The following is a 19384-nucleotide window of genomic DNA, read 5'->3' as shown; positions in this document are numbered from 1 at the left end:
TTTCTTGGGTTTGTTGTGTTGAATGGAATTCTTTTTTCTATAGAGTGTCCAGTTTGTCCAAAGTAGGAAAGATTACAGTTACACGGAACTTGATACACACCAAGTAGAGACATAGTTGAGCATTTATCTTTATGAGAAGGAAAATGGGTGGATTATTTGTTAATAGGTGTATAAGTGGCTGTTAAATCATATTTCTTCAGAATTCTTGAAATTGGTTCTGAAATCCCGGAAATGTAAGGAATTGGAACTCGACGTATTGAATCTTTACTGTTTTGTGTTGGATTGTAAGAATCGAAAAGATATTGTGTACTCTTTTTGGAGAAGCCATTTAGTTTCATGTGATGTTTGATAGTCGAAAGTTCTTTCTGTAATAAATGAGAAGTTGAACAATTAGTTTTGGCTAGTCGGATTAAACATTTTATGATTCCTGTTTTTTGACAAGGATGATCGGCAGATTCTTTGAGAATATAACGACCTGTGAAAGTTGGTTTTCTGTAAACTGTTGTTGTAAGAATACCTGAAGGTGAACAGATGAGGAGGACGTCTAAAAATGATAACTCATTGTCTTTTTCAATCTCCATGGTAAACTTTATACGAGGATGTAAGGAATTGATACTTCTTAAAAAAGAAGGTAAGGAGTCTCTGTTATGAGGCCATACAGCAAAGATGTCGTCTATATATCTAACCCAAAAGGATGGTTGAGGGAATATAGATGAGAACAGGACTTCTTCTAGATGTTCCAAATAAAAGTTGGCGAGAGTTGCATTACAAAATCAAATAACTTTATGTCTTGTGGGAAGATGTCAGCAAGTAATTCTAAAGTCACTTTGAGAAGTACATTCGTATATAAAGATTCTATATAAAAGCTAACCATAGATCTGTAGGTTGTAATGTGATATTTTTCAATTTATTTAAAAAATCCGAAGAGTTTTTCAAAAAAGAGCGTGAGTTGCCTATGTGTGATTTCAATAATTTAGCTAGATATTTGGCTATGCAATAAGTAAGAGAATCAATACAATCCACTATAGGGCGAAGAGGAATATCTGTCTTATGTATTTTAGGTAGACCATAAAACCTAGGAGGCTTTGCAAAATGAGTTTTTTGCCTTTCAATCATGCTACATCCAAACTTATGACCTCATCTAGCAGGGAGTTTGATTTCTTCAGTTGTCTGTTGGGTGGATCGTGATTGAGTTCTTGGTATATGGAGCAATCTCGAAGCAAAAAGGGAAAGGTTTCTTCTATAGTTTGAAGAGTCCATAATTACTGTTGCTTTCCCCTTGTCAGCTTTAGTAATGATGAGGTGACTGTTGCTTCTTAAGGAATGTAGCGCTTTCTTTTCAGAAGGAGATATGTTCGAAGGAGGAAGCTTGGCTTTAAGTAGCGAAGAAGCAACTTCTAGGCAGAGAGCATTAGCTTTTTCACTTGAAAGATGAATGAGGTTTCGTTTGATGTTAACTAGGAAATCTAGATATGGAATCTTTTTAGGGACTATAGAGAATTCATGTCCTATTGAGAGGATGAGTGTTTCACTATTAGTTAAAGGGCGACCAGATACATCGACGATCCAATTATCTGGAACTTGGAACGGCTTGATTTGTCTACAAACAAGAACATCGTATTTGCGGTTTAGATGTTTATTCTGTTTTTTATATGAACATTGTATAGAACGTTTAGCTACATTCAGAACTATGTTTGAAAGATGTCGTTCTAAGTTTGTGGAGATATAGGTACGGAGATCAGAAACTTGATGAATGTTAATAGCAAGATCATGTTTAGCTGCTCTGAGTTGTTTATGGATTAAAGATAAACTGGTGTTCCTGTAAATATTATGAGCTCCAGGAGATTTAATGGTTTCTTTAATCTTAGTGAAATTGGGAATAATCTTGTTGTCGCGGCATTTTTTCAGAAAGATGATCCTCGCTCACAACTTACCTTGTGTTACTGATAGTTTACCTAATTTACCATTTTTTTAGGTGAAGTTTTCCCCATGAAGGAATAAAATTTAATTCTTTAAAGATACTTGTGACATTAGGATTATAAAATATATAAAATATTACCAAGTAATATTCAGACTGAAATATTTGGCAAATTAAATAATATTCTTGTGTAAACGTTTATATATTTTATAATCCTAATGTCACAAGTATCTTTAAAGAATCATAGTTCTCATATGAAAAGACAAACTGTGAGTTGCATATAAATATTTACATGTGTAAATTAAATCAAACATAATCAGAAATAGCATAGTTTTGATTTGTTAAGCTGATCATTATAATGCTTATCTATTAAAGCTAACTGAAGTTGAGGTCAAAGTGATTAGGGCCATTAGGCCACTATGATATGTCTGTTAACTGTAATGTGCTGTTCTGATCACTTCACCTGTTTATAAAGATGAAAAGTCCAGATATCTGTATGAGACCAGTTAACCAAACTTCAGTTGAAAAGTACTAAAGCAGAGTGAACATCTTTGTGCTAAATTCTGAAGGATTATACATATAAATAAATAAATAAATAAATAAATATATATATATGAAAAAAAAATATATATATATATATATTATATATATGTGTGTGTGTGTGTGTGTGTAAGGTCAGTTCTCCTATGTATTCTCATTATAACATTACAAAAAATCCTTCAGAGCCATCATATCATAATACAGTTAAATACACATAACTTTTTAGTCATAGAGAGGATAAACAGGTATTGTAGTATTAAATTTTCTGGTGCTGTATCCCAGGCTTCTAATATGCAAAGTTATCTTTGCCTGTAACTGGACTAATATCTGCTCCCTAATAGGAACCTAACATTAATTGTTGCCATGTTAGAACATTAGTGCTATTGTCCTTTGCTGTATCTGATTTTGAAAAGCCTGAAGAAAGTGAAATCACATCCATTCTGGTATAAGTTACATAATTATTTGTACATGTGTTTATTCTATCATCTAATGCGATTCTATATGATTGTTGAGATATATGAAATGTCTCTTACGGTAAATTATGGCTATACATCTTATTCAATAAATCATACATTATTCTTAAAAATAATACCTTTCTAGATGATTATTATTCACAGCATAACTTGCAACATTCATCAAGGAAAGGGTAAGGGGATTTTGATTACAGTTCTCTTTTAATGTAGCAAAGCCATTTTGACTCTGAAACAAAATAAATGATAAATTTTAAAATACTTTATTAATAACTTAATAATTTAGTTTAAAAAATACCACATTTTTAGAATACAAGAAATTATTTTCTGTTTTGCTAAGCTATCAACCTATTAGTGATGTTTTATTATATTTAATATATGAGGACCGAAGAAACAGTTTGCTTTAGTGCAAGATTCATTATATTTGTGCTAAAATTATTTCTCTTACCAGGAGATTCTTAGGAATAAATACTTCCTCTGAATGATATATGCACATAAACGCAAGAAAGATATTTAATTAACCAAATATTTCCATGGGAGTCCTCTTTCTCCTGCTTTAGCCAACTTTTATTTAGAACATTTAGAAAAAATCCTCTTCTCATCTATTTTCCCTCAAATAACCTTTTGGGTAAGATATATAGATGACATCTTTACTATTTGGTCACACAGCAAAAACTCTTTACCTTCTTTTTTAAACAGTATCAATTCCTTGCATCATCGTATAAAGTTTACTATGGAAATAGAAGAAAACAACCAGTTATCTTTTTTAGACGTTCTCCTGACCCGGTCACCTTCAAATACTCTTACAACTACAGTATACAGGAAACCAACATTCACAGGTCGTTATATTCTTAAAGAATAAGTCCATCATCCATGTCAAAAAACAGGAATTATAAAATGCCTCATCAGAAGAGCCAAAACTAATTGTTCTACTTTTGATTATCTACAGGAAGAACTTTCTACTATCCAACAACACATGAAACTCAATGGCTTTTCTGAAAAAAGTACTCAACGTCTTCTCAATTCTTATAATCCTCCACAAAACAACAAAGTTTCAATACGTCGAGTGCCTATTCCTTATGTCTCCGGTATTTCAGAACCTATTGCGAGAATTTTAAAGAAATATGATTTAACAACTACGTATTCACCTATTAACAAATTGTCTTCTCATTTTCCTTCACCTAAAGACAAACGCTCAACTTTATCTCTTCCTGGAGTTTATCAAATTCCGTGGAACTGTGATCTCTCTTATTTTGGACAGACGGGACGTTCTCTTGAAAAAAGAATCCAAGAACATCAATCCTCCATTCACAACCAACCTGAAAAGTCTGGATTGGCTCAACACGGGATTGAAACTGACCACAGCATCTTTTGGTCCAGGACTCACCTCTTGCATAGATACCATTATAGGTTTGAACGTTTGTTCAAGGAAAGCGTGGAGGCCGTGCTCCATCGTCCCAACTAAAATCGCAATGACTGTATATCTATACCAAAAATCTGGGAAAGTCTAATTAAGATTACTCATTAATTTTAATTTTTTTTTTTTTTTTTTTTTCCCAATCATGTCTCTACTTCAAAATATTCCATTTCATATTTAGTGATATAACATCATGTGGCATGTTCTATTTTTAACGATCTATTGTTAGTATTCTAGCTTGTATTTTTTTAAAACTGATCTTGTAATACCACTGAGGATGGTCTGCTATTTCCAGACCGAAATATTTGGTTAATTAAATATCTTTCTTGTGTTTACATGCATATATCATTCAGTCTTATGTCACAAGTATCCTTAAAACAGCAAATACTTCCTCTCCCTGCCAAAAAAAAAAAAAACATGGTAATGAATGGACATAACTATATTTTGACCCTCTCTACAATAATTTTTCAGTGGTCCACTTGTATTGTCCCAAATGTTATGTAAGCTCAGATGTTAACTAACATACATTTTGGTGCTCACTTAATGGAAATACAATGGATGTCATTTATATAATTAAATTAATTTAATTATCATCAATATTTCAAATAATCTTTGTCATAAAGATGAAGATCCTGGAACTTTTTCAGCAATGAATTAAGATTCCATGGAAGTATCAAATAAAATGCTGTCAATGACCAGGAAAGCCAGAATTACCAAATGGGAATTTACCACAACTAGACAAAGGAATATAACAGAAACTAAATTCATTTTAATCATTTGTGCAAGTGATATTAAATCATACTAATTAAGCATGTATAAGTATCATATCAATGATTTAATTCTACAGAAAGTATTCTAAGGAAAGTGGAAATCTTTTCATGTTAAAAGAATTACTAGTTACTAATTTATTTCACTTAAATATTACTTAGTATTAGTATTATTTCCAAACCTCCAAGGAGTCTGAAACTCATTAGGGGATCAAATTCTCACAGAGCACAATAACTATCGTACCTTGCTTTCAAGACATTCACCATTGGAGAACTCAACATCCACTCTTGCAGTGCATTCCATTCATTCACCATTTGCCATGCTAAAAATTTCTTTTTCATTTATTTACTTGTATGACCTTTGTACAGTTTCCAGGAATGACCTTTCATTTTCGTATCACCCATTGTCCTATGCAATAATACCCCTGTATTTATCTAATAGGCTCCTCTCACCTTATACTTATATCTCAATCATATCACCCCTCCTATCTCTATCCACCAAGCTCAAAAGATCGCATTCCCTCACTCTGTCTTCATACTTAATATTCCAAATTCCTAAGACAGTTATTTGCTTCTGCATTCTCTCCAATGTTTTCTTATTGCCAATATAGCCAGGTGACCAGATTTGTTCACAGAAATTCAAATCTGATTAGCACCTTATACAGTAGAATATTACTTCCTTATATGTGTGTATCAGTTCTTTGCATTATAGCAGTTCTTTGCAATTTTCTGCATAACTCTTACATATAATTGGATTCATATAATGGATGAATAACACCATTAAGCTTGAGCTGCAAAAAAAGAAACAACTGTGGAGGGAATTTAAAGAAAGGGGTGCCCTGCAGGCACACGAACGGTATAAAGTGCAGGTCAGAAGGGTAACGAGTGTGGTAAAAACAGCAAAAGCCGATTATGAAAGGAAACTAGCTATGCAAGCAAAAGAGAATCCCAAACAGTTCTTTCAATATGCTGCAAGCAAGAAAAAAACTGAACATGGCAAAATGATTTTAAGGAATGACGATGGTAAGGAGGTCACTGAACCAGTCGATATAGTGGAGTTACTGAGCATGCACTTTGCAAAAGTATATCATCCAGGTGGTGACATTGAAAATATGAAGGAGCCATCAGTTTATACGGGAATTATGATGAATGAAGTTGAGGTGAATAGTCTATTACAGAACCTTAATGTGAATACATCTGTGGGATTGGATGGTATACTGGCACGGGTCTTGCGTGAAGAGGCTAAGGAATTATCAGTGCCCTTGACCATGTTGTTTAATCTGCATCTCGGGTCTGATTTAGTCCTGAAGGCATGGAAAGAGGGGAAAATAGTTTCACTGCATAAAGGAGGATCCAAGACTATGGTTGCAAATTACTGACCGATCAGCATATCAGGAGTTGTTGTCAAGGTCTTGGAGAAAGTAGTCAAGAGAAAAATACAGGAATGGATTGATGAAAATGAGATACTGTACAGGGGACAGCATGGCTTTGTAAAGGGTAGATCATGCCTGAGTAACTTGCTCAAGTTTTATAACAAGGTGACGGCTGAACTGGATAAGGGAAAAGGGTTTACAGTGATACTGCTGGACCTGGCAAAGGCGTTTGACAGGATACCACATGGAATTCTAATCCGTAAACTACAACATATGGGAATGGATATAGAGTTGGTGAAATGGATAGGAGGGTGGTTGATGGAGAGATATCAAAGAGTGGTTTATTCAGGAGTGGAGTCCAAAAGACGACCTGTGACTAGTGGGGTGCCGCAGGGTTCTGTTCTTGGACCACTGCTGTTTAATCTGTTCGTTAACGATATAGGGAAGGATCTAAGTGGAACAGTTCATTTGTTCGCTGATGATGCAAAGTTGGGGAGGGCGATAGTGAATGCAGAAGATGTCAAAGTCTTGCAGGATGACTTGGACAGATTGGAGTTCTGGGCTAAGGAGAATGGATGTCAATTTAATGTGACAAAATGTAAGGTTATGCATTTTGGGGTGAAAAGATTAGCAGTAGTATACCACATGGGTGGAACTGTACTCCAAAAGATTGATGAAGCCAGGGACTTGGGAGTGTTGGTGGATAGGGAGATGAAGTTTAGGGGGCACATTGCGAAAGTAGCTAAATCAACTCATCAACTCACTTGGTTGTTGAAAAATACCTTAATGAGCAGAGACAAGCAAGTTATTGTACCTCTGTACCGAGCCTTGATAAGACCTCATCTTGACTACTGTGCCCAGATTTGGTCACCTCAGTTCCTTCTTGATGGGGAGGATGTGGAGAGGATCCAGAGGCAAGTGACCAAGATGATAGCAGATCTATGGAATGAACCATATGAGAACAGGTTGAAGATTTGTGGGTTGCAGAAACTGGTTGATAGGCGGAAAAGGGGACATATGATTGAGACATTCAAATTGCTAAAAGGATTCTATAAGATTAATTCAGAGGATATTTTTGAGATCAGGACTGGTGGTGGGAGAACTAGGAGACACCTATGGAAGCTGGGCAAGAGTGTGGTCAGCAGTGGTGTTAGAGCTGGGTTCTTTACTTTTAGAGTGGTAAATGAGCGGAATAAGCTGCCAGAGTCTGTTGTGGGTGCTATGACAGTGAGCGAGTTCAAGGCAAGGTATGACAGATACTGTGAGAATGTCGTATAGCTGTGTGGACATGATGTTTAGGGCCTCCCTCGATGAGTCTAAGGACTCCCTGGAGCAGCCCGAAAATAATAATAATAATAATAATTTTTGTGATGTTTCCCCTGAACTTCATTTTCCTATCCACTAAGATTCCCTCATTTCCTCCACTATCCACTATTCAACAACTATCTAAAGCAGTGTTTCCAATATGATACACTTCAATGATAAATATGATAAATCTTCTCTGGCCAAAGTGTAGTCCTATTCTTCAGCACAAAATACCAATCTATTCAAAATCTCTTATAACAACATCACATCACAATTAACTGCCATTGCTTTTCTTAATTTAGCATCAACAGCGAACAAATGAATATCTCCTCTAATCTTTAAAGATACCTGTAGCATAATTATAAATAACAAATTACATGAAACCACAGTAATTAACTTTAATGAAAGTACGGATATTTCATACAGAATAATAGTACATCATCAGTGTGTAGAAACAAGCAAATCAAAGAATAGGAATACAAGGTATATGCAACAATAGATTTACCAATTAAAAAAATGGTTGCCATGAGCTAGAAACTTAATATTAATTTTAATAAATAACATTAAAACATTTTTTATGTTTGCATAAAATGAGACTCTCCCTTTTGGAGAAGAGAGAGAGACAATCATTCTGATTCAGGTTAGGCTGATGTAAAACATTTGCTTCACAAGTTTCTTTGAAAAGCAGTTTATATTTAAAATTACATCTATGGTGAAGATGAGCTTCATCCCACCAGATACAGTGTTTAATGTCAATATGATGCTGTGCCAGACCAGACTAATGAGGTTTCACATATTCAATGTAACACTGATGTTCATTAATTTTTTTTCCATAGAACCAAATATGGCAGAACCACATTAGTCCTTCATTATGCAAGCTGGCATTTCACTTTTTTTTGTCACTCACAGCATGAAAGGTGATAAATCTATAGTATATTAGCAGTGTGAGTGGGCTGTTTATTTTTATTTTATTCCTTTTTAAATATTTTTTATTTTGACATAATCCTGAAACCCTACTCTAGAGAGACCAAACATGAAACTTTTCTAAGCCACTTCAAGCCTCCAATATGCAAGAGAGCAGTCTCATACCAATCAATGAAATTCATCTCCCATCTAAAGACATTCACAAACATACTTGACCATGGTGGGATTTGAGCTGCAAGCATTTGATTGGAAAGAAGGTATGATATCCACTCAGTCAACCAAGATGGCAAATGAAAGTCCTCTACCACCCAGATGTATTGTTGGCATTTCCTCCAAATTGGTGAGAGTATGCATTAATGACAACAATACTATCAGGTTCACCAGAGTCCCATTTGTGGAAATAGGCCACACATTATGTGAAGGCTACCTCAGCTAGAATAACATATATATGTTGCAATTCACCAGCTCATTTGTAACATGCCAAATATCCTCTATAAAGCAGGGACAATGAATACAGATGAATCTTATGTTGAATAAAATGAGGAAGATGCATGTAGCAATAGTGGAATGGAATTTCTAGAATTCTTGAGGGACAAATGTCTTAGGCAACATGTAACAGAGGGAACAAGAGGTTCAAGAGTTTTGGATTTGGTTATAGCATCAGAAGAGTTGATAATAACAGATGACATCTCTCCCACCAGTTTCAGAGAGTGACCATATGGTTTTGACTTGGAAACTGAATAGACATGCAGGAGTATCAAAGAGACAGAAACTAATGTGGAATTATAATGCAGGTGATTATAATAGTCTTAGACATCAACTTCGGGAAGTTTCATGGAGGGAGGAATTGGAAGGCCGGGATATCGTTAGTGCATGGGAAATTGTGAATGAATATTTGTTAGCAGCAATGGTAAGCTGTATTCCACGAGTGAAGAAGAGGACACAATTTGGAGTAAAGTGGATGACAAACAATATTAAACAGGAATTGCATGTGAAAAAGAGACTATGGAAGAGATATAAGGAGACAGGTGAAGAGAGGATGCGTGAAGAATATAAGACACAGGCCAGAAGAGTGACTAGTGTGGTAAGGAAAGCGAAACTGGAATATGAGAGGAGATTGGCCCTAAGATCCAAAGAAAATGCTAGGGAATTTTTTAGCTATGTGGCCAGTTGGAGGAGAAATGACTGTGGAAGAATGATATTGTGGAATAAAAATGGGAATAGAGTGACTGATGCAGAGGACATAGTGGAATTGTTCAATGACCACTTTATTGGAGTATTTCATCCTGGAGGAGTCAGTTTTAATGCTAGAGGGATAGGGCAGGTTCAAGGTTTAGAGGTACAGGAGGAGAGTGTGTTTCAGATACTGAGAACTCTGGATGTCAATAAAGCTTTGGGACTGGATGGTATTTCACCACGAGTTTTGAGAGAATGTGCTAGGGAACTGACAGTGCCTTTAACCTGGCTTTTCAACAAAAGTCTAGCTTCGGCAAAGGTGCTCAGGGAATGGAAGGAAGGTAAGATAATGCCATTGCATAAGGGTGGTAACAGACTGGAAGTGTCTAATTATAGACCAATCCGTGTGTCATCAGTAGTTGCTAAGATCTTGGAGAAAGTAGTGAGGGACCATATATAGCATTGAGCAGATGAGGATAATGTTATCTGTGAGAGTCAACATGGATTTCTGAAAGGGTGCTCTTGTTTTAGCAATATGCTAGCCTTTTATAATAAAGTTACAAGAACATTAGATGAGGGAAAGGCATATACTGCAATTTTCTTAGACTTAGCAAAGGCATTTGACAGGGTGCCACATGATAAGCTGATGTTTAAGTTGCAGCACATGGGTCTGGATGTCAGATTGGTCAACTGGATTCAGGATTGACTGTCTGATAGGTATCAGAGAGTTGTGTATGGTGGAGCAGTTTCAAGGAGACAGAGGGTTACAAGTGGGGTCCCATAGGGCTCAGTACTAGGACCTATATTGTTTAACCTTTATATCAATGACATTGCCAGTGGATTGCAAGGAGATATTCAGTTGTTTGCAGATGATGCGAAGCTGGGAAGGATTATTAGTAATAGTGCAGATGTGGTAGCTCTGCAAGAGGGTTTGAATAAGCTAGATAGATGGGCAAATGAATGGGGTGTCAGTTTAATGCAGCAAAATGTAAGGTCTTGAGGTTTGGGAAACATCGATCTGATGCTGCATACTCTACGGGAGGAGTTATACTGGAGGAAGTAGGGGAGACAAGAGATCTGGGGTTGATGATTGATAGAAACCTGAAATTTAGGGGACATATTGCAAAGGTGGCGAAGGTAACACAGAGGATTGCTGCAATAATGAGAAGGACACTGACCTGCAGAGATAAAACAGTTATCATTCCATTGTATAAGACCCTGATCAGACCATACTTGGACTATTGTTCTTAGATTTGGTCCCCAGGATTTGAAGGGGATAAATTAACTATGGAAAGGATACAAAGACGGATGACAAAGATGGTTTCAGGACTGTACAAGGATAGTTATGAGAATCGGCTGAGGGAATGTGGACTGCAGAGTTTGGCGGATAAAAGAAGGAGAGGTGATATGATTGAGACTTTTAAACTGTCGAGAGGTGGTTACAGGGTTGACACTGGGGAGTTCTTCACTTGGTTGTACAGCGGGAAGGAGTGATGACAAGAGGCCATCCCTGGAAGTTACGAAAGGAAACTGTGAGCAAGAGGATGAGGAGTGGTTTCTTTGCATGGAGGTGGTTGAGCCGTGGAATGCATTGCATTGATATAGTGGTGAGGGCGAGAACGGTCAATGAGTTTAAGGAGTGGTATGATAGACTTTGTGTTTCTTAGGGGGTGGACCTCCCCTTGATAAGTTTTGACAGACTTTATGTTCTTAGGAAGGACCTCCCACCATGAGTCTTTTGACTCCATGGAGGCCTGAATAATAATAATTATAATAATAATAAAAATGCAAATACATGTATAATATTCCTATATAATATAAGTAATTATTTTGACTGCCATGTATTCTAGAACAGTACACTCTTTCTTGATGTTTACTGTTATTTATATGGCACGTATATAAAAGTAAACATAGCTTACAAAAGTATGGCACATCTGAATTACAATCACAAGAACTAATTGTCTAGATCTTTAGATGGTGTGACAAAATTTTTTGCATCCAGAAACACATAAATTGGCTAAAAAACACACTCCATTTATTCCAAGGAAATATTTTCAAAATCATTTGAAAATATCAATAGTTTTAAATTTTGTTTGAACTTTAAAACTGCATCTTTTTTTTTTCAAAAATTAAAACAAATTAAGGTTAAAATCACTTTAACAATATATTTTCCGTGAACGGTAAATTTTTTTTTTCCCCATTCCGTGTTATTTCCTACCATGGTAAAAATATACAGTACTTTACTTTCTTGAATAAGTAAAAACTTCAATAAGGAAAAGAGATAGCAAAATTGTACATTTTATGGCTGTAAACAGATCACTGTCAGCAAATAACAGACAAAGCAAGCTATATACACCAATGTATGCTAGTGTTTTCAAAATTGTAGGAAAATCCTTCAGAGAGAGTGAGTGAGAAAAGGAATGAGTAAGGGAACAGTATCAAGGAGTGCACAAAATGACTTCATGACACAGTGACTGGATATAACATGACAGATGAGGAACAATTTTTCATATATTAACACTTCTAATAATTATTAACATTGCTAATTAATAAAAAGCCAAACGGCTATTTATTATTTAGCAATCAAACATGAAACTTTTCTAAGCCACTTCAAGCCTCAAATATGCAAGAGAGCAGTCTCACACCAATCAATGAAATTCATCTCCCATCTAAAGACATTCACAAACATACTTGACCATGGTGGGATTTGAGCTGCAAGCATTTGATTGGAAAGCAGGTATGATATCTACACAGTCAACCAGGATGGCAAATGAAAGTCTGGCTGTAAAATAATAAGGAATTTTTATCCCCTTAATTTAATTGCTAAATAATATTTGCTAAGCAGAATATTACAGTAGTGTTATGGTCTTGAGAGCTTTTTCCTGGCATGTCCTAGGTCCATTGGTTGTCTTCCCATAAACACTAAATGATGGATGCTACAGGAACGTGTTAGCTTACCATCTCCATCCATATTCTGCAGGAGATCTGCTCCAACCACAGTGCCATCTTTCAACAGGACAATGTACCATGTCATCAGGCTTGTACAACTACTGAGTGGCTGGAGGCACACGACAATGAATTCGTGTGCCTCCAGATCCTCCTCCACAGAATAAGCATGAACTGATAGGGTTGCTGCAGTGGACATTGGCCGAGTTATGCATGGAGGGAACAGATTCCACAAGGTGTTCAGCACCTTGTGGAATCTGTTCCTTGCTATCTGAGCCATGAGTGCACAGAGAGGTGGACCAACATGTTATTAGGTGGGTGTTCCTAATGCAAAGCTAACTCAGTGTAAGTGATGGATTTGAAGTTGTTTGGTGTGTATTTTGTTCTGTTAACTTCTATTTAAGTTAACAGGACAAAATGCACAGTTAAGTGTTGTTGCTGATGCTACAAACCTTAGTCATCAGAAGAGGACAGGAATCACAGACAGATAAATCTCATGGATACAAAGAAGATTAATAATGGACGATTTCAGCTATAGATTTCAGATATATAGACTTGAGAGAAAGAAAAGTATGGAAGATGAAAGAAAGAAAATTCAGAGAGTTACTGAGGCATAACTAGTTTAAACAGCATGCAAGGGAAGGGATTTGCGGTGCAAGAATATTCCATTTATAATATCTAATAATCTCCACATAAATGAAGCAACACTTATTACTAACTGCGAGAGGGTATGGAATGGGCTTCCAATCTAAGAATCTCCCCATAAATGAAGTGACAGTTATGATATAACTTGAAAGAGGATGTGGAATTGGCTTCCATGCAGTTTTAAGTTAGAAATTGATAAATCATGTGAGAGCTGTGATTAAGAAGTGGTATACATGAAACTATAAAGCAGATTATTATAATAAACTCACAAGACAACTTGAAGTGGCACTCTGGTATTAGCAACAGCACAGCAGAAGATTCAAAAGAGTTTCTTGAATATCTAACCATTAGCTCATTCAATGTACTAATACTAGTTTACTATATATAGGCTAATGGCCTTTTGTGGTCATATTTACATAAAACAACAACAATAAAAAAGGGCATATTGAGGGCAAATAAAGAGGGCATATTGCAAGTGTTGCAAAGAGACTGCACATCATAGTGCTGCTACGATGTGCAGTAGTGGTCATCAGGTTTTATCTGGTCATCTGGTTTTTAGTGTGATGTGGAAATACTGGAGAAGGTCCAGAGACGAGTGACTAAGACAATATCAGGAGTTTGGAATGCTGGCTATAGAGAGACGGTAAAGAAATGTGGATTGCAGTGTTTGGTGGATAGGAGGTGATATGATAGAGACATTTAAGTTAGTGAGAGGATTTTCTTGGATTAATCCAGATGGAATTATAAAAAGATTAGAAGGTGAGAAGGGAAGAACCAGATGCCATCACTAGAAGTTATGTAAATATGTGGTGAAGAAGGGTGTGAGAAGTAGATTTTTTATATTGAGAACTGTCAGTGAATAGAAAGCATTACTAGAATGTGTTTGTTAATGCAAGGAGTGTTAAGGATTTCAAGATTTAGTATGATAAATATATTGTCAGTTGAATGAACCTCCCACCACAAAGAGTCTGCTGACTCCATGGAGGGTGCAATAATAATAATAAGAAGAAGAATAATAAATATGAGGGTGGGCTGAAAAGTTCTCAGCCTAACAATGAAAAAACAAATTTATAATTTCAAAATTATTTTTATTTTTCCACATAATCTCCCTTAAGGCTAATACATTTATTCCAGTAATGCTCCAGTGCCATTATCCCATCCATGTAGTGGTTCTCAGTAAGATCTGCAAAATATCCCTCTACAGCTGCAATCACCTCTTAATTCGAAGAAACACGCTGACCAGTGAGGAAGAGTTTTAGTTTTGGGAAGAGAGAGAAGTCAGAGGGAACCAAATCTGGGGAATAGGGTAGATGTCCCAACAATTCATAGTGCAGATCCCTTAATTTTCCCATTGCCAAAACACTTTTGTGGGCAGGTGCATTGTCCTGATGAAAGATGATTTTTTTATTCTGCAAACCAGGTCTGTTTTCACAAATTTTTTCGTCTAGTCTGGTTAAAAGATCAGAATAATATTCTCCGGTTATTGTTTTACCCTTTTCAAGATGATTAATATGCAAAATGCCTTTAGCATCCCAAAACACTGATGCCATGACCTTTCCTGCCGATGGAACCGACTTTGTTTTCTTTGGCGCTGAACAACTGGCTTCTATCCACTGTTTTGACTGCTGTTTGGATTCTGGTGAGTAATGGTGAATCCAAGATCTCATCCATAATAATAAATCAATGCACAAAATCAGTTTAATTCTTGTTAAAATGCTCCAAGCACTGTTCAGAGATTTCATGTGAGTGTGTTTTTGATCTGCTGTGAGCAAGCGCGGCACCCATCTTGCACAAAGCTTTTTCGTTTACAATTCTTCATGAAAAATATATCCTACACATTTTGAAATGCCTATAGTCTCAGCAATTTCATGGAATTTGACTTGCCAGTCATCCAATACCATATCGTGCACTTGATCAATGATTTCTGGTGTTGTTACACTTTTTGGACATCCTTCACGTGGATCATCTTCAAGACTGGTACGGCCATGTTTAAACTCGGCAGCCAATTTCTTAATTGTCGAAAATAAAGGAGAAGAGTGCCCTGAAACTTTTATGAACTTCGAATGAATTTCTTTTGGTGTTAAACCTTCTTTTACAAAAATTTTATAACTGCATGATACTCAATTTTATCCATTTCAAGAGATACAGACAACACTTTTGTTTCAGACAGCTGTATAAACCAAACTACTTGACAGAATGACTTGCAATTTTACAGGGATGCTTATGACATATGTACCAATAGAAAAAAAAATCTTGCTGATAGTGTTGCCATCTATGGTTGAGGCCGAGAACTTTTCAGACCACCCTCGTAATTTGATCCTCTACAGAGGACAGCATGGATTTATTAAAGGCAGGTCTTGCTTTAGCAATCTGTTCAAGTTCTATAATAGCGATAACAAAGTTGGATAGGTCAAATGGATATACCTCAGTACTTCTCAATTTTGCCAAGGCATTTGATAAGATGCACTGCATGGGAGGCTGTTATACAAACTGAAAAGTATGGGTATGCAAAATAAGCCTATGGTTAACTAATAGGCATCAGAAAGTGATATATGAAAACGATAAGTCTAAGAGAAGGAGGGTGACTAGGGGTATGTCTTGAGGTTCTGTACTTGGGTTATTATTGTTGTGTATATTAATTATAATGGAGATGGGTTTAAAAGGTATTATCCAATTATTTGCTGATTATGCAAAGTCAGAGAGGGTGATAAGAGTGATAACAATTAATATTACAGATATCATATTTGTTACAAGTGATCAATGAAGCCAGAGAGACCTGCAGATTTGACATTAAAGGGATGCATTGTAAGGTGGTTAAGTCATCACTTCATATAAATGCTTGATGAGAACACTAATTTGTAAGAATAAGGAAGTTATTCTCCCACTTTACCAGCCTTTGATAATGCCATATCTGGATTGTGGCACTCAATTATGGTTACTTGGGTTCCAGAAGATAGTCAAAAAGGTTCAGCAGATGGTGAACAAGATAATATCAGGCTTATAGAATTGTGCACACAAGACAGATTAATGAAATCAGGTCTTCAACTTATGCCATATATGACTTGTGGAATGAGCTACCGTTGGATGTCAAAAAGAGTTCCTTAATGATTCCTTAAACTTCCTTGAGGGACTTATAATAATAATATCCTTTGATTGCAGGAATACTGTTGAAATTTCAAAAAACTTGGCATACTTTTCCACTCAAGATGGTACTTCTCTTCTGGATAGTTACTTTCTCTCTATATATCCCAAATCTGACCAACCTTGGAATACTGCTCTCATGTTTCGGGTGAAGCACTTAAGACATCCCTAAAAATTCTTGATGCTGTTCAGAAAAGGGCAGTGGGGTTGATTAAGGACACATCTCTTATAGACTCGCTTCAGCCCATTTCCCCATAGATCAGTTTCTCCATTGTGTCTCTTCTACAGATATTTCCATGACCATTGTTCAGTAGAACTAGCATCCATTATGCTTCCCACTTCTACCAGATCTGCAGAAACTTAAGCAAGAGCTGCTTAACATTCCTTTATAGTGGAACTGCATACTCACTGAAATCAGCTATTCTCAGTCATCTTTTATTCGTTCGACTTCAATTCTGACAGCCTCTCCTATGAAGCATTTCCAAAAGACTACAAAGTAATATATATATGTATGTATATAAACTATTCTGTGGTCTATAAAGGAGATCATGGTTTACACTAAAGTAATTTTCATCTTATAGTATCACCTCAAACAGTAAGTACATAGAAAGATTTAACAGTATTTCAAAGGAATGACATCTGGAGAATATGAATGCTCAGATGTATTACTGCATAATGCTTAATAATGCAATCACACATCTGGACAATATTTTGAAAAAAAAAAAATGGAAGTCAGTCCACAGAGTCCAAGGTAAGGCCCATCCCAAGACTTGAGGTACTTACTAAGTTACACAAAGCAATTCTCCAAGAAGCTGGTTACCTTATCTCATCAGATCCTAAAGAATCTGTATTTAAAGAAGTGATCAACCAGAATCAACTCCAAAAGTATTTTCATGAGAGCTGAATACTGTGAATTTTCATGAAAAATTTGCAGTCTATAACCTTTTGTTAGAAACAGTGAATGCACATTTTAATAGACGTAACCAAAGCACATAAACTTGGACCAGGGTAATGAATTATATTCATTACCATGAAGTATACAGCATTTCTTCTCTCCAGACAACAGGCTGTTGGTTTAAATCTCACTGTGAAAATCTTTAGGCAATAGTTATCACCTAGTGTGAGTTCACAATTCTGCTTATTAGAAACCTGGAGTAGTTTGAAAAAAATTCCCTCTCTAGAGACCAAAGTCTATAAAGTAGGGTTCCAGATTATTTAACCTCTACATCACTTTTAGCTCTGTTGTACTATAATTTTATGACCATTTGTAAATGGATGAAGTAAATTTATATAAATAAAATACTAATTATGACATTATTTGTGAAAATTATTTAATGGGGAAAAAAAGGAAGATTGAACTAAGTGAATGTATTCCAAAGATGGTTGATGATGCTGCATCAACCGTAGAGACCAGTGACTGACATACACCATCACTTGTTAGAAATATCAGTCCATTGATGCAAACCTATCTTTATTTTTACATGCTTCATAAATATAGATTTTAGCCAATGTTGAAAATTTACTGATCCCTATAACTTTTCATAAAATAATTAAAATGTGACCAAGAAGCAGGGAGGTTAATTCTATAAAGTTAATTACCATATTTGCTGGCATATAAGACACATCGGCCTATAAGACTATTACAATACGTCAAAACTATTACAATAAATCATGATGGCATGAAAGAGTTAATGAAAGATGAGCGAGTGGCGTTGTATGGCAACTCCATTATTAAAGGTGTGCTAGAGGATAAAATGCACAAGGTATGTTTTCCAGGCGGTAAAATAAGTAGAGTGATTGAGGCATTGGATATGAGGCGGGAACGAGCAAAAGAGTTAATTGTATTAATTGGTACAAATGATTTGAGAGAGAACAAAGAGCATGTCAAAATGAATGTCAGGAGACTGCTTGGAAAGATAAAGGAGAATAGTGTGACAGGAAGGGTGGTCAGTGTGTTGCCTAGGTATGATTGTGGTGAAATGAGGCGGAGAGCAAGGATTATGAATGGTATTCTGGCTGAAATGTGTGAGGAGACGGGAGTACAGTTTGTTAATGTGTGGAATGAGTTTGAGGGACGAAGTGAGCTGTATGGGAGTGATGGACTGCATTTGAGTGGTTATGGTGTGAGTCGCTTGGAGAGACTGCTGCTGGAAGGTAGAGAAGTGAATAGAGAAAATGAATCAGATCGAGAGGGGAGTGATGTGGAAGAGCAGGAGAGTAAGACAGGAGAGACAGGAGAGATTGGAAATCAATGGAGAGGTGAGTGGTATGAGTATAGAGAATGAGAGAATGGGTGTGCAAGAGGAGCAGGGAAACGGGGAGGCCCAGGGTGGACAGGGATACACAGTGTGAGAAAGGTGGATGCTCCAAGAGGAGGTGAGAGCATGTGTAGGCAGGAAAGTAATGGGATGACCAGGGATCAAGAGGAAACAGATGTTGTTGCAAAGGGTTCTAAAATGAAGAAGCAGAAAGAGAAATGGCCCCAGTCCAGCATGGAGAGAGCACATCGAGTGAATGGTATCAGTGGAACTAGCTGTAGATCCAGAAATGAGTTGTTGTGTTTGTATACCAATGCTAGAAGCATAAGAAACAAGGCGGATGAAACGGTTGCACTAATTGCGTCTGTGCACCCAGAGATTGTCGGAATAAGTGAGACATGGTTAGATGAGGACATCCTGACAGGAATAGAGATGGAAAGGTATGATGTGTTTCGTGAGGATAGAAGGGATAAAAAGGGGGGGGGGGAGTGCTATTGATGATAG

General features: G+C 36.4%; 1 protein-coding gene across 3 annotated transcripts in view; it reads right to left on the bottom strand.

Moving 5' to 3' along the window:
* Positions 1 to 19384, bottom strand: part of LOC150098116 (polyamine deacetylase HDAC10-like) — a 420755-nt gene that overhangs the window by 137881 nt on the left and 263490 nt on the right. For all 3 annotated transcript variants that reach the window (XM_090406206.1, XM_090406205.1, XM_090406204.1), the window contains one exon: positions 3051 to 3157. In XM_090406206.1, the coding sequence (XP_090262332.1) occupies positions 3051 to 3157 (107 nt within the window). The remainder of the gene's footprint in view (positions 1 to 3050; positions 3158 to 19384) is intronic.

Source organism: Typopeltis vanoorti, chromosome 16 (genome assembly GCF_054136105.1).
Source record: "Typopeltis vanoorti isolate ZY-2024b chromosome 16, IOZ_Tvanoo_1.0, whole genome shotgun sequence".
In the NCBI taxonomy this organism is placed as follows: domain Eukaryota; kingdom Metazoa; phylum Arthropoda; class Arachnida; order Uropygi; family Thelyphonidae; genus Typopeltis; species Typopeltis vanoorti.
The sequence above is the reverse complement of the archived record's forward strand: the minus strand, read 5'-3'. Positions and strand labels throughout refer to the sequence as shown.